The 14,767-nt window shown below is 37.9% G+C and overlaps 1 protein-coding gene across 1 annotated transcript in view; it reads left to right on the top strand.

Moving 5' to 3' along the window:
• LOC114633476 (probable maltase-glucoamylase 2) overlaps positions 1-14,767 on the top strand; it is a 76,651-nt gene that overhangs the window by 3,176 nt on the left and 58,708 nt on the right. Inside the window, 10 exon segments of the mRNA XM_028782036.1 lie at positions 365-441; positions 5,470-5,593; positions 5,702-5,811; positions 6,130-6,284; positions 7,054-7,225; positions 8,243-8,342; positions 9,332-9,444; positions 11,470-11,595; positions 14,129-14,260; positions 14,356-14,454. Of these exon segments, the coding sequence (XP_028637869.1) occupies positions 365-441; positions 5,470-5,593; positions 5,702-5,811; positions 6,130-6,284; positions 7,054-7,225; positions 8,243-8,342; positions 9,332-9,444; positions 11,470-11,595; positions 14,129-14,260; positions 14,356-14,454 (1,208 nt within the window).

Raw genomic sequence — 14,767 nt, 5'->3', positions numbered from 1 at the left:
TTTTTTTTTTTTTTTTTTTTTTTTTTTTTTTTTTTTTTTGCTATGAATCTATATAGCCATCTATCCTTTGGAAAGGGGAGTGCTACCTAGAGATATCAATCAAGCATGACGTATCAAGTTGTAACAAGACTAGCTAGACACTTTCCCTCATATTAAGTCTGAATGACAAAACCCACTAGAAACAGAAGTGTCTTAAAAAGTCAATTAACTAATTTTTAAAATGTAATTAAACATTTGAAGAAGTAGAGAACATCACACACATATATTGACATCAGCAGCCAGTGATTTGGTTGGAGAGAAGACCTAGCAGCTGTAGCTGTGATTACAACACAGGTACCAACTCTGGCCTTTACTTTCTTTACAGGTTCATTTACTCCTGAATGTCCAGACATCTCTGAGTCAGAAAGGATAGACTGTGCACCGGGCCAGGAGGTGACAGAGGTCAGCTATGGGGTCCTGTCTGGTAGCTTACTGGCTTTTATATCAAATACATGAGTGTGTTAGTTGGGAAGGGAGAAGTAGTGAAGTGATTATGGTTCTATAAATTTCTTGGCTTGATCATAAGTACAATAACAAGCTGTGCTACAGGAAGTACAGGAAACAGACTAGAAAATGAGGTGGAGTTGCAGTCAAGTTCCAAAGGTCAGAGTAGAAGGAAGTTCACAATCCTGGAGCCATCTCTAGGTGTGAGTTGACCTTAGAGAGGTTAAATGCTTGTGAACTAGCCTACTGGTCCTCTAGAAGTGAGCTATCAAGCAAGTGTGGATGACTAAGTCACTTGAACTTACGTTACTTCTTGTAAGAAGTGTCTCCTGGAGTTGAAAAACTAGCAAATGAGACCCCAATAAACACATGGGAAAGAATAGATCCCCTTGCCCCAGGGTGATGTTCACGAGAATATCAAATATTTGAACCTTGTCTTACTGTGACTCGTGTGACTTATACCAAAATAGTGGCATGTATTTAGATTTCATTTTGTGCCTTATATTCGGCATTCTATATCCAGCATTGTTATATTTTAGTAGGAATAAGAACTGTATTAAATTTTAGTTTTCAAGAGTTGATACTTTAGTATATTTCTTATTATAAAAAATAAAAAGCTTCTCTTCTAAGTAATACATTTTTTACATTTTTAATATGTGCTTTCTTTAAAGTTCTATTGTAAGTAAAGTTCTTTTTTGGGTGTTTTATATCTTATTTTTTATTGCAAATACAATTCTTTGCATTTTCTCACTGTTGTTTATTTTGATTATAATGATTTTTCTTACTAATCATTATTTTAAACGTCTTACCTTTAACTTAAATTATAATTACTTATTATATCATTGTTGGTCAGCTTAAACTTCCTATCATTTTTCAAAACACTTTTAGCAAACTTTTCCTTTGAGATATTGATTATAGTTATATTCTGGACAAATAAATGATCATTCTGCTTTGTCTTAATATTTATCATTCATCCATATGTTGTTGCACTTTGTAGTTCTTCTGGAAGCATTGACATAAAGCGATGATGTTTGGAGACCCTGTTTTTACATGGATTATTTTTTGAGGGGAAATAAAGGCATTTATTTATTCTGAAGTTTATTATCTGCTATTTTATTTTTTACTTATTCACTTTAAATCGTGTTCACTGTTCTCCTCCTGGTCATCCCCTTCCACAATCCTTCCTCCCTCCTCTTCCTTTTCTCTTTGGAGCAGGTGGGGGCTCCCTAGGTACCCCCCCCCCGACCCTGGCACTTCAAGTCCATGTGAGGCTAGCTCCCACTGAGGCCAGGCAAAGCTGCCCATCTAGAACATATCCCGTGTACAGGCACTAGCTTTTGGGATAGCACCTGCTCCAGTTGTTCCAGACTGACATGAAGACCAGGCACCACATCTGCTACATATGTGTGAGGAGGCCTAAGTCCAGCTCATGTATGTTCTTTGGTTGATGGTTCAGTCTCTGAGAGCCCCAAGGGTCCAGATTAATTGACTCTGTTGGTCTTGCTGTGGAGTTTCTATCCCACTCAGCATCCCACAGTTCTTCCTCCTATTCTTTCATATGAGTCCCCAGGCTCCATCCACAGTTTGGCTGTGGGTGTCTGCATGTGTCTGAGTCAGCTGCTGGTTGGAGACTCTCAGAGAACATTCATGCTAGGCTCCTGTCTGCAAGCATAACAGAATATTATTAATAATGTCAGGGACTGGTGCTTGCCCACAGGATGGGTCTCAAGCTGGACTGGTTACTGGTTTATTGGTTGACCATTCATTCCCTCAGTCTCTGCTCCATCCCCCATACCTGCATTTCTTATAAACAGAATAAAATTTGGGTTGAAAGGCTTGTGGGTGTGTTGGTGTTTCTATCGTTCCACTGGGGTTCCTTCTGCCTGGCTACAGGAGGTGACCTCTTCACGTTCCATATCCCCATGAGTCACAGCTAAGCTCACCTCCATTGATTCTTGTGTGTCTCCCTTAGCCTAGGTCTCTGTGTCATCCTGTCGATGCCCCTTACCTCCTCACCCCCATCAGTTGCAGATTTCCATTCATTTTCATGGTCATGTCTTCTGTTCTTACCCACACCTGATTCTGACCCCCCCACCATCATTCCCTTCTCCATCCCCTTGTCATCCAGTTCCCTCCCTCCATCTGCCTCGTATGACTATTTTATTCCCCCTTTTAAATGAGATTCAAGAATCCTTACTCGTGCCTTTCTTCTTGTTTAGCTTCTTTGGGTCTGTGGAGTGTACCATGAATATCCTGTATTTTATGGCTAAATATTCACTTATAAGTGAGTACATACCATGGATTTTATGAAAGCTTCTTTTTTTTCTCTAATGTGAGTCTCCATTCTTTCAGTGAAGGAATTTATAGTGTTCAGGAGAGGACCAAGTTCTAGTAGGACTGAAGCATTATTTTTTTTCTGTCGAATTGGTATTTAGGGTCAGAGTTTTCTTCTGACAGTTAGAAGGATTGTCCTGGTCAGCTCAGGCCTCCTGCCTGGCTCTGTACCTTGCTGCTTTGAGAGATGTGGAACTTCTTGTGATCATGTAGGCCTTACACTGGTTCTCATTTGGTCCCAAATCTAGGCTAGCAGCTTTCTCTGTGACATATATTGCTTATAGAATGCCTGGCCTGTCTGTGGAAGTTACCTCCATCATATCTGGTGTAATCACCCTGAGTCTACAGCTTCTCCTGAGACCACCATATGTTGTTTTAATTCACCTTTCTGTAGAGTCAGATTGGCCCCACTTTGATACCGTAACAACTACTGCCCTCTGAAGCCAGTGTAAGACGTGAGAAATGGCCTTTTATTTTACAATTGTTCCTGAGCCTTAACAGAGAGATATTTTATAAGTTTATTAATGTGAATTTACTTCTGGTTTCTGATTTTTAAATGGCTATTTTGTTCTTCCATACTGCTGTAGTTACAATAACCCCTGGAATAGGTCCTGTAAATTCTCAAAATCTTTCTTATCCTTAGTGTATGCATTGTATATATTGATGTAATTTTTAAAAAAATTATTCAATATTTAATCCATTTAAATATTATTTTTAAATAGAAAGTTTCTATTCAACTGTTATTAGTATAAATTTGAGGTTTATCTTTGAATATTGATTTTGCAATCAGAAATTTTCATAAATTTATTTATTAATTGTCCATTATATGCAGATTCATTTGGAATTTTGTAGTGTGATAATGTTCCTAATAAATAATGATAATTTGAAGTTATCAAAACTATGTATATTTCATTTCTTTTGCATCTCATGCACATACATAGACAATAAGGGTTTTTTTTCTCTTTGAAATCTCAGTAGATTTTGAAATCATCTTTCTAAAAGCCAATAATTCAGCCACAGTAGATTTTTAGAAAATTAAACTAAAGTCCACTTTTAATCTAAGCTTAAGAAATATTGTGGTAAAATAATAAATATAAAAACAATATTTCCTGATTTTGGAACAAGTTGTATACATTGTTAATAGAATTTAGGCATCTCTCAGAGACTTTGTTGCTGTAATGCTTGTCACACACAGAGATGTCCTAGATGATTTCCTGATCAGCCATCTATTCTTAAATTCCTTTTATCTGATTGTCAAATTTATGTGGGCGATGACTTAAGGACACAGTTTAGGGTTGTATGATATTATAGGGGAACAAAGCAAGGATCTCTGTTGGGAGTCAACACCAGTAGTTCAGACATGAGTTTAGAGCACCTGGACCAGGGAAGTGAGAACTGAGATGGAAAATAGGAGAAGCAATATGGAGAAGCAGTGTATGAAAGAGATGCAGAATTTGAAGCTGGTAATAATTGTCCCAAGATTTGACCTTTGGTTTCTGGGACTGAATCAGAATGTTAGAGCAGATTGTACACACAGAGATGATGTTTAACTGGGTACTGATTGTTCTTTACACAGGTCTGTAGACTTTGACATAGTTTACAGCAGTGAAACTGACCTTTGAGGCTTTGTATTTCTTGGTTTTAGAGGTAGTCAAGGTTCTCAGTGTCTTCCCCAGAAGCAGCGGGGACACCCAAAGTCCTTCTCTTGTAATAGCACATTTTTATTAAGTGAAAAGAACAAAGCAGGGACTGTTTCTTTAGTGTGTGGAGATAAATACGTATTTTTAAAGACTGTATAGTTATAATGCTACGATTTTCTAAATAAATAATTTAGTCATAAAAGTCATTCTGTCTTTTTAGAGCAATTGCACCAATTATGGCCATCTAAAACTCTTGGCAATAATACATGGAAATAAGCAAGGGTGTGCCATCATCTTAATCTTTATAGCAGAACCTATACCAGATGCATTTTTAAAAGAAAAATCAGACATTCTAGGGATGTACAGAATGAAATGGGGAAATCCTATTCCTATTTTCCTTTTACTTGTAAATTTCCTCCCTAAAATCATTGTAAGAGCTTAACATGTGTCTTTCTCTTAATCCTGCCTTGCCCATAGCTCTTCCTCAATGGCACAATAATTTTGTGGTTTTTCTTGTCTGCCACGCACCATTGCTTTTTCTGTCCAGAATATCACTCTGGTGCTCGCCTGTCTAACTCTCCCTTGTGCCTTAAGAACATACTTATCTTTCACCTATCTAGAATGCCTTCTTATCCCACCTAAATTACCAGCCTGGGAGAAATAATTGGTATGTGTGTTTTCCTTACTCTGGGAACACTCTACTGGACCCTTCAACTCAGCATGTCATCATTTCTTCTTCAATTCTCTTGATTTACAAATAATCAGTCAGTTTAGTAAGACATAAGCTAAGTCTTCTTTATCTGTGCTAACACTTTCTTATCTGGTAAGTGTAGAATGTGTGTTGTACTATACTGTATGACAACTGTATACTGTATGAATAAGTCGATGATAAAGATATGAATGAGTTTAATTATGACCCATCTCAAGTTTTCCCTGGGATAACATAGGTTGTAAATTACCAGGGAAGTGACTCTTTCTTTTATGCAATTGCTTCTCTGCTCTATTGTTACAGGATGCATGTCGTTGGCAGCGTAAATGCTGCTGGAAGCCAGTAGCAGATCCCAAAGTCCCTGCATGTTTCTTCCCTAAGAACTGGGGTTATGAAGTCACCAATGTCCCTACAAATGCTAGCACAGGTGAGCCCTGCTCTAATGTGGCCCCAGGAAGCCACTGTTTGTGGTTCAGCCATGGTAGCTGTGAAGTACAGGCTAACACTGTCTCTTGTTCTCGTTCCCTCACCTTAGGGTTAACTGCTCAGTTGAAGAAATTGCCATCTCCATCTCTTTTTGGAAATGATATTGCTGATGCCTTATTGACAGCAGAATACCAGACATCCAATCGTTTTCATTTTAAGGTCGGTGAGGGAGTTATCACTGGCTCCAATTCCTGAGATAGCCATTGCCCTAGCCTCTTCCTCTCTGTACTAAGCACAGTGCATGTACAGAAGGCTCCTCTGTTTCTTTCTGCAAGCATTGCTGGAGGAGATGGGCAAGGTTATTTTACTTGACATTTGGCACATGTTTAAGTGATTTCACCTCAGAAATCAAGATCTATAGGGCCAAGATTTGGAAGCAGTCTCATCTGTCACTGATACAAAAGCAATATTTTCCATCCATACATAGACAAGGAATGGTCTTACTTGGAATTGTATTCTCTATTTTTCTTCATGCAGATCACCGATTTTAATGAGATACGATATGAAGTCCCTTATGAAAACATCAACCTCATGAACGGGACTGCTGAGAAGTCCAGTTTGAGCTACGACATAGAGGTCACCAATAAGCCTTTTAGCATCCAAGTATTGCGGAAGAGCAACAAAAGAGTATTGTGAGCTACTCCACACTCCGCCTATCTTTGAATACAGAGACCTATCTAGTGCATCCTGATGTGCTCTGGGTGACTTGGAAATGGGTTTGAACTTCAGAAAAAAAAAATGTGTAACTACTTACCATGCCTAATGAACGAACAAAGGCAATCTGTTATGACTGTAAGGCTGTGTATGAAAGTATAGTGAATCCACTTACTAAGTTTCATTCATACATTTTTAGTTACTATGCACACATGCTTATGATTCTTGTATATTATAGGTTAGGGAATTTTGTTGTTTTGAATTATCATTCCTACTCAAGCACAAACTTTACTGTTTACCATTTCAAAGTATCATTAACTCAGAATGTTACCATTAAGCACCTAGCACCAATTTGAGTCTATGTCACAAATTGCATGGGTTAAAATATGAATACAAATGTCAGTAAAACCATCATTCAAACCCTGGTACTAGCAAGTCTCCAATCACCTATGCGCTCTAAGGCAGTACTCCTTACCACTTTTCCAGAGGGAGTTGTGCTAATAACCCTTAGCATCCACAGCAGTTCTTCCCCAGTCATAAAACTTTGATGATAGAGTTCTATCCTATGATGCTCCTCTAATTTCAAAGAATTGATGATACACACAATGGGAACACCTCTGGAGGTGGCATAAAAAGTTGGTGCTAAAATCTCAGGTCACTCAACTCTGAATGCATGTTGTGATGCAGGCATGGCTTTCTGCAGAGCCAGAGTGCATCTGTGCCACTTATTCTCTCCTCATTGTCCAGGTTGGACACTGGCATCGGGCCCCTCCAATTTGACCAGCAATACCTACAGCTCTCTTTCCGACTGCCCAGCTCTAACGTGTATGGACTTGGGGAGCATGTACATCAACAATACCTTCACAACATGAGCTGGTATACCTGGCCCATCTTCACCAGAGATACCACTCCCACAGAGGTGAGGTTATACCCACCCCGCTACTGTTCATAGCTCAAAGCCAGGAATGCTCACCTTCCATTTCTAAAGGCAGCTGACAAAATACAGCTATGTCTTATTTTTATCAATTTACATGAATTTATTTTGAGGAATACTTGTTATCGAGTTTAATAGTCTCACAAATTAGAAATATAGAATTTATCTTTCTTAGAAGATATAATTTAATGATTACAAAAGATAACTAAAATAATACTTGAAATACATCCAGGCCTCTTAGCACAAGCCCATAATCATGGTTATTACGGAGACTGAACAAGAGATTGCAACTTAGAGGCTGTCCTGGCCTACAGAGTAAGTTCAAGGCCAGCCTGGGCTAGTTAGTAAGAGCCTGTCTCAAAATAAAAACACAAAGAGGACTGAGGATGTTAGTACAAGAAAGTTTGTATTGCTTAGTGTTTGTGAGGTTCTGGATTCCATACCAGTGTCACAAAAAGAAGAAATACTTTTGTAAAATGATGCCTTCTGGCTTTAATAATTCAGAGAATTAATATTTAGAGAAGAATATCAATCTGGGGTCATCAGTGGAGTGTGTTGGTCCTCTTCAACTTTTCTTGTAGTATGTGTCAGAACATTTCAAAGACAGTAGTATTGGGTGTTCTTTAATTTTGTGTAACATTTTAAGCTGTCTTACTGTAATATATACTTTCTGAATAATATTCCACTAAATACATATACCGTATTGTGTTTCTCCATTTACTATGACAATGCCATTTTGGTACAAGATTCAATTAAATATTGAACATGTATGACTTTTTGTTTTGTTCTGTGAGTCACATTTCCTTGCTTATGAGAGACAGACCCTGTGTCAATCAAGCTGGCAGGGAACTCATTACGTAGCATAGGCTGTCCTAAAAGTAACTATCCTCTTGGCATTGTCTTCTGAATGCTTTAATTAAACGTGCATCCCATCATAATTTGCAGGATAAATATTCTAAGCACATAATCCTGTTACTTCTGTGTTTCCTTTCTTGTTGGCAGGGCATGATTAATCTGTATGGAGCACACACATTCTTCTTGTGCCTGGAAGATACCAGTGGGGCTTCTTTTGGAGTTTTTCTGATGAACAGCAATGCCATGGGTAGGGAACATATTTTTATCTTCTCTGGATAGAATTAGATTTAGATATGCTGTTTTTATTTTTAAGAATTCCCTTTTTCCCTGGAAATAGATTCTTTTCTCCAATAATACACCCCAAGCATAGTTTCCCCTCCTCCACTTCTCTTAGCACTCACCTCCGTGCCCCTTTCTCCCAGATACACTCACCCTCTATTTTCTCTTCAGTAAAGAACAGGCTTCCAAGAGAGAACAGCCAGAATTACTTTTATTGTGGGATCTTACTTAATAGTCACAGGTTGCATGGACACTGTTTCCCACTGAAACTGGAACCTGAGAACAATTTAACCTGTTTAGAAATCCAGCTCAGGCTTAGAAACACTTGACTGCAAACTACTTTATGGACTTCCTCTGATGGAATGTTTCTCTTAATGTTTTGTGGATAATAAGATTTCTTGGTGTGAACACTCCAGAGATAGCTGTAGACTCCTACGTGCACCATGCTGTCTGCCGGTAAGCAACAGGCTGTATTGGTACAATGAGTCTCATAGCACCTTCTTGTAGTCATCTTCCTGCAGCTTCTAAGTAATGATGTGCTATGATACATTATTTATTTAAAAAATATAACTCTGTATGTGTGTGCCTATGTGCATGCATGCGTGTTCAAGTGTATGTGTGCGTGTGTATGTGTGTGTATGAAGTGTGGTCAAATTCATCTAACAAGTTTCCCAGTTTTTTTCTGTTGGATTAAACCACGCATATATCATAGAAATTTACTTTAATGTAGCCAGAAATAATAAAATTTGCTCTTTTTTCCTCATAAGCAACATGAAACGAGATAAAATTCCACTTTTGATGGGTATCTTCTTGAAATTAACAGAGTTTAGACAAAACAAATGTATGTGATTCATTTTCCTTCAAAAATGAAACAGATGTTGGGACAACTCAGTTATTCATGTTTCAGAGAGATGTGCATTTCCAGAGGATTCTAATCATTTTTCTTAATCCTCCCAGAGGTCACACTTCAGCCTGCTCCTGCCATTACTTACCGCACAACTGGGGGCATTCTTGACTTTTATGTCTTCTTGGGAAACACACCAGAGCAAGTTGTTCAGGAGTACCTGGAGGTATGGCTCTGCCCTCCTTACTGTGGGGTTGTTGCTATTTTCTCATATATTTGTTTTAAGTTAACAAGACAAAAGTTAAAGCAGTAGTAGAAAAGATGGATGCAAGTGCTGAGCCTATAAGTATTTTATCTTTTTTTTTTCTTTAAGGAATTGACTGGATGTTTTCTGCATCACTGTAGGCACCACCCAGGAAGCCTTGAGAAATACAAAAGGAGGTTTAATTCTGCTTCCTATGCATTCCCATTATCCATTTCCTATTGTTCCTCTGGCTAAAATCAATCATTCCAAAGACCCAAGGCCACAAATCAGCAAAGTTCATTTAAGCAGAAAATAAATAAACAAACAAGAAGGAATTACATGAGACAAATCCTTCTTATATTTTATTCAAAATGCAGGATAGAAGGAAACTAGACAACTTTTAGTCTAATCTTACTTTAAAGAAGCATCCACAGACAAAGAATGGTGAAGTGACTCCTTCAAGGTGACATATAAGGCTATTAAAGATTCTTCTAAATCTCAATGAATCTAAAATAAAATAAAACAAAACATAGTCCCAGTTTATCATAACCAGAGGCATTTTGTATTAAAGGTAGCAGATGAAGTCCAAATAAACTTTACGGATTAAGTAGCATGGGAGAAAGCCTCTGATTAGGAGTACAGGGCCTCTTAGAAAAATGTGGGACATGTTTCTAGTCTTCTCACAGTGTTGACTTGAAGTACCTGGAATTTTTTAATACCTCAAGCACATAGTATTTCCTTTCTCATCATTCATGTGTCTCCTCAGTTCTTACTCTTTCACCACTATCAAACACCACCATCTGCAGCTTCAAGAGTTGTATTTATACAAGGTCTGGGAAGACAGGAATACTGTTTGCTTTGTGTCATAGTCTCAATGCCTATGGGAGAACTTATTATACTGCAAACACTGAGATATTATTGAATGAAGAAATATTACTGCTTTTTAAGTCTAGAGTTAATCCATACAGGAAACTCTGGTCTCTATTCTCAGTACCACTACTAAACAGCAAAACAAAACACCAACTGTGAGGGTTAGTGTTAATGATCAAGTTGACAGAACCTAGAATTATCTAGATGGGCCTGTGGACAGGCCTATAGAGAACTATTTGATTACATTAATTATATTCCAAGACCTATCTTGACAGCAGGTGAGGCTATTTCTTAGGCAGGTTATAAAATGGAGAGAGCAATGAAAACATTAGAAAGCATTCATTGCTTCCTCCACCTCTCCCACTCTGTCTCTCTCACCTGTGGATGCAATATGATGCTTCAACCTTCTGCTACTTTGACTTCCCTGCTATGATGAACTGTACCTTCAACAGGATAAAAACTCATCCTCCTTAAGTTGCTTTTAATGGGATATTTTATCAAAGTAATAAGAAAATAAATTATGACACTACCTTCCAACCAGCCAGAACAATGGCTGGTTTCCCCATCCTCCAATATTTATTAACTATTGGGAATTCAACCCACATTCTCTAGTGTTGCTAGGCAAACACTCAACCAACTGAACTATGTCTCCAGCCTGTTTCCTTTCCCAGAGGACAGTGGTTCTCAATCTTCCTAATCCTGTGATCTTTTAATATAATTCCTCATGCTGTGGTGACCATAAAATTATTTTATTGCTCCTTCGTAACTGCAATTTTGCTACTGTTGGGAATCATTAAGCAAACATCTGATACACGGAATGTCTAATATTCAACCCCACAAAGGGGGTACATCCTACACATTGAGATCTACTGCCATAGCATGACATTATTAGTCCAAAATATTCTGAAAATCCTATTTACTGATGTTGTGACTGTTGGGATACATTTAGATATTTTGAGTGATGAAAGACTTGAGCTTTGGAGTTTTGCAACAAGAGATTCCCTTTGTTTCTGAAAGTTTTAGACCTGAGGACTTTGCAGAAACAAAAAGAAATAAATGATTCAGATAGACTTGATGCTGCAATGTTCATTAGTGTTTGTTATAAAAGTTCAGTTGCTATTTTACCTGTCTTCCCAGGTTGTTGGTCGACCATTCTTGCCTTCCTATTGGAGTCTTGGTTTTCAGCTCAGCTGCAGGGATTATGGTGGCATTGATGGGCTGAGAGAGGTTGTACAGAGAACTCGTGATGCTGAGATCCCATATGTAAGCTGAAGCTTTTCTTATCGGGATTAGATACAATTTCGTTTCTTCCTTTCTCTTTGCATTCCATTCAATTAAGAAGAAAAAAGTAAGTAAAATGATAGAATGACAGAGGGACACACAGTGTCAGATCTTAACATACTGAGTTATTCATATACCCATGTAAATGGCATCATTCATAGAGCCAAAGGACTAGAATTTTAGTCCTATCTCTTCATATTCCCCATGCAATGTTAGGTTAGTTAGTATTGTGGGTTCTATCTTTTAAAAGTAAGAATTTTACACCTCATCTTGAGGAGTTTGGGGTGAGAAATACTTTACATAAGACATGTAATGCACTATCTCTGAGTACAGATACCATCAAGTTTAGTGTTGATTTTATGAGTGAAATCAACACGTGGTGATTTAGACAGAAAGAACTGAATATGTTAATGATTTGCAGTAAGCTAGTTTCACAGTGACCTTGCAAAACTCTTTCCAGATGAACTCTGCATCTCCATGGTTGCAAAGTATTTATGGTGTTCAAAGTTCTCCTGTAAATCAAAAGTTAACTCCAAGTGTCTAATGTCTAATAAACTCCTCACATGGTCAATGAAGTTGTCAGGATTCCTTCAGGACTAACTTCATGCTTCAGAACTCGTGCAGACATATATATGTGGTTAGCATTTGACACAGACTGAATGGGTGGAAATGACTAGATTGATCTCAGAGAACCCAGGATGGCAGATACAACCATCAGATTTTCCTGGGAGAAATATTCCCATCATATTGTAAGGGGAAAATATTTGTGTTTAATTTTACATTCTCCATGTATACTAGCTGAAAGTGCTCAATTCCAGGAAGAATTAGAACAACGTCTTATGTACTTATATTAGTCTAGAATGACATTCACAGTCATGGCTAGCACTTATTTATCACTCTTTTATGAATGAGAAAATATAAGCTCCCACTTTTCCAGGAGTGTACTACTAAGCAAGAAAGGACAATTTGTATTCATCAATCTTGTGACTCTATTTGTAGTGGTCTGTCTTCCTCTGTGTCTGCTGGTACTACCAGGTTAGGAACAAATGAACACTTCTTTCCTGATTGGGGGCTCCCTCTCTATGACTATGTGTGGCGCTTAAGACCTAATTGACCACTTTGGACCAGAACATCTATATTTGTCAGACTTTGGCACAGGCTCTCAAGAGATAGCTATATCAGGTTCCTGTCAGCATACACTTCTTGGCATCCACAATAGTGTCTGAATTTGGTGACTGTATATGGGATGGATCCCCAGGTGGGGCAATCTTTGGGTGACCTTTTTTTTTCAGTCTCTGCTCTATACTTTGTCTATTTATTTGATCCTGTGAGTATTTTGTCCCCCTTTCTAAGAGGGACTGAAGCACCCACACTGTGGTCTTCCTTCTTCTTGAGTTTCATATGGTCTGTGAATTGTATCTCAGGTATTCCAAGCTTTTGGGCTAATATCCACTTATCAGTGAGTGCATACTATGTGTGTTCTTTTGTGACTGGGTTACCTCACTCAGGATGATATTTTCAAGTTACATCCATTTGCCTGCAAATTTCAAGACATTGTTTTTAATAGCTGACTAGTATTCCATTGTACAAATGTACCACATTTTCTGTATCCATTCCTCTGTTGAAGGACATGTGGGTTCTTTCCAGCTTCTGGCTATTATATATAAAGTTGCTATGAACATAGTAGAGCATATGTCCTTGTTATATGTTGGAGAATCTTTTGGGCATATGCCCAGGAGTGGTGTAGCTGGATCCTCAGATAATACTGTGTCCAGTTTTCTGAGGAACCGCCAGACCGATTTCCAGAGTGGTTGTACCAGTTTGCAATCTCACCAACAATGGAGGAGTGTTCCTCTTTCTCCACATCCAGCATCTGCTGTCACCTGAATTTTTGATCTTAGCCATTCTAATTGGTGTGAGGTGAAATCTCAGGGTTGTTTTGATTTGCATTTCCCAGATGACTAAGGATGTTGAACATCTCTTTAGGTGCTTCTCAGCCATTTTGTATTCCTCAGTTCAGAATTCTTTGTTTAGTTATGTATCCCATTTTTAATAGGTTTATTTGGTTCTCTAGAATCTATCTTCTTGAGTTCTTTGTATATATCGAATATTAGCCCTCTAGTGGATGTAGGGTTGGTAAAGATCTTTTCCCAATCTGTTGGTTGCCGTTTTGTCCTGTTGACAGTGTCCTTTGGCTTACAGAAGCTTTGCAATTTTATGAGATCTCATTCGTCAATTCTTGATCTTAGAGCACAAGCCATTGGTGTTCTCTTCAGGAAATTTCCCCCTGTGCCCATGAGTTCAAGGCCCTTCCCCAATTTCTCTTCTATTAGTTTCAGTGTACTTAATTTTATGTGGAGAGATTATTAATTTCTAGAATCCAGACAAGCTTGGAAAATCCCAGGACAATGAAACCATGTGGCTTCTCTTTTAATGATTAGGAATCAGAGTTGAAACCTCTCCAATTAACAAAGTAATATTTCCTGAGTTCTCACTGCCCAGAACTATCTTTCAGGATGTGCAATACTCAGACATAGACTACATGAATGGAAGTAAAGATTTCACTACTGATGACCAGGCTTACCCCAGGCTCTCAGAGTTTGCTAAGGAGCTACATGATAATGGACAGAAATATGTAATTATTCTGGTATGTTCAAACAATTAACTTGGTGCCTTATTTTTTCCTCTCAAGTTGCAAAAGACACTTAACAGAGCAATAGTTATATTCTTCTTATTTATTAGAATCCTGGCATCAACAATGATCTTAACTATGAGACCTACAAGAATGGAAGCAAGAACAGAGTGTGGATCATGAGTTCCAGTGGTTTTGCTGTTGGGAAGGTAATTTCTCAAGAAGATCAGTGTATACAACAATTTGAGTAAAAGTTTACTTTTTATATGAAGAGAGGTGATAGGCAAGTAGTCATATTGCTACTTTTATTACTTTGGTAGTTTTTTCTATTTTAAATTAATAGATATGATGATAAAGTTCTTAAAATTCTAAGGGACATTAAAAACTAGCCCCAGAGTCACTAATATTTCAGATAATAGAGAAGAAAGAGACCATTAGTAGAAAATTACTTTGAGAAGGATTTCCTCTCAATTTCTCTTCTCTGAGATGTTAAATCCAATTTCAGTCTATAGCAAGAATTCA

Source organism: Grammomys surdaster, unplaced genomic scaffold (genome assembly GCF_004785775.1).
Source record: "Grammomys surdaster isolate TR1022 unplaced genomic scaffold, NIH_TR_1.0 681, whole genome shotgun sequence".
Classification (NCBI taxonomy): Eukaryota; Metazoa; Chordata; class Mammalia; order Rodentia; family Muridae; genus Grammomys; species Grammomys surdaster.
Note: the sequence above shows the minus strand (reverse complement) of the source record. Positions and strands in the feature narration are given on the sequence as shown.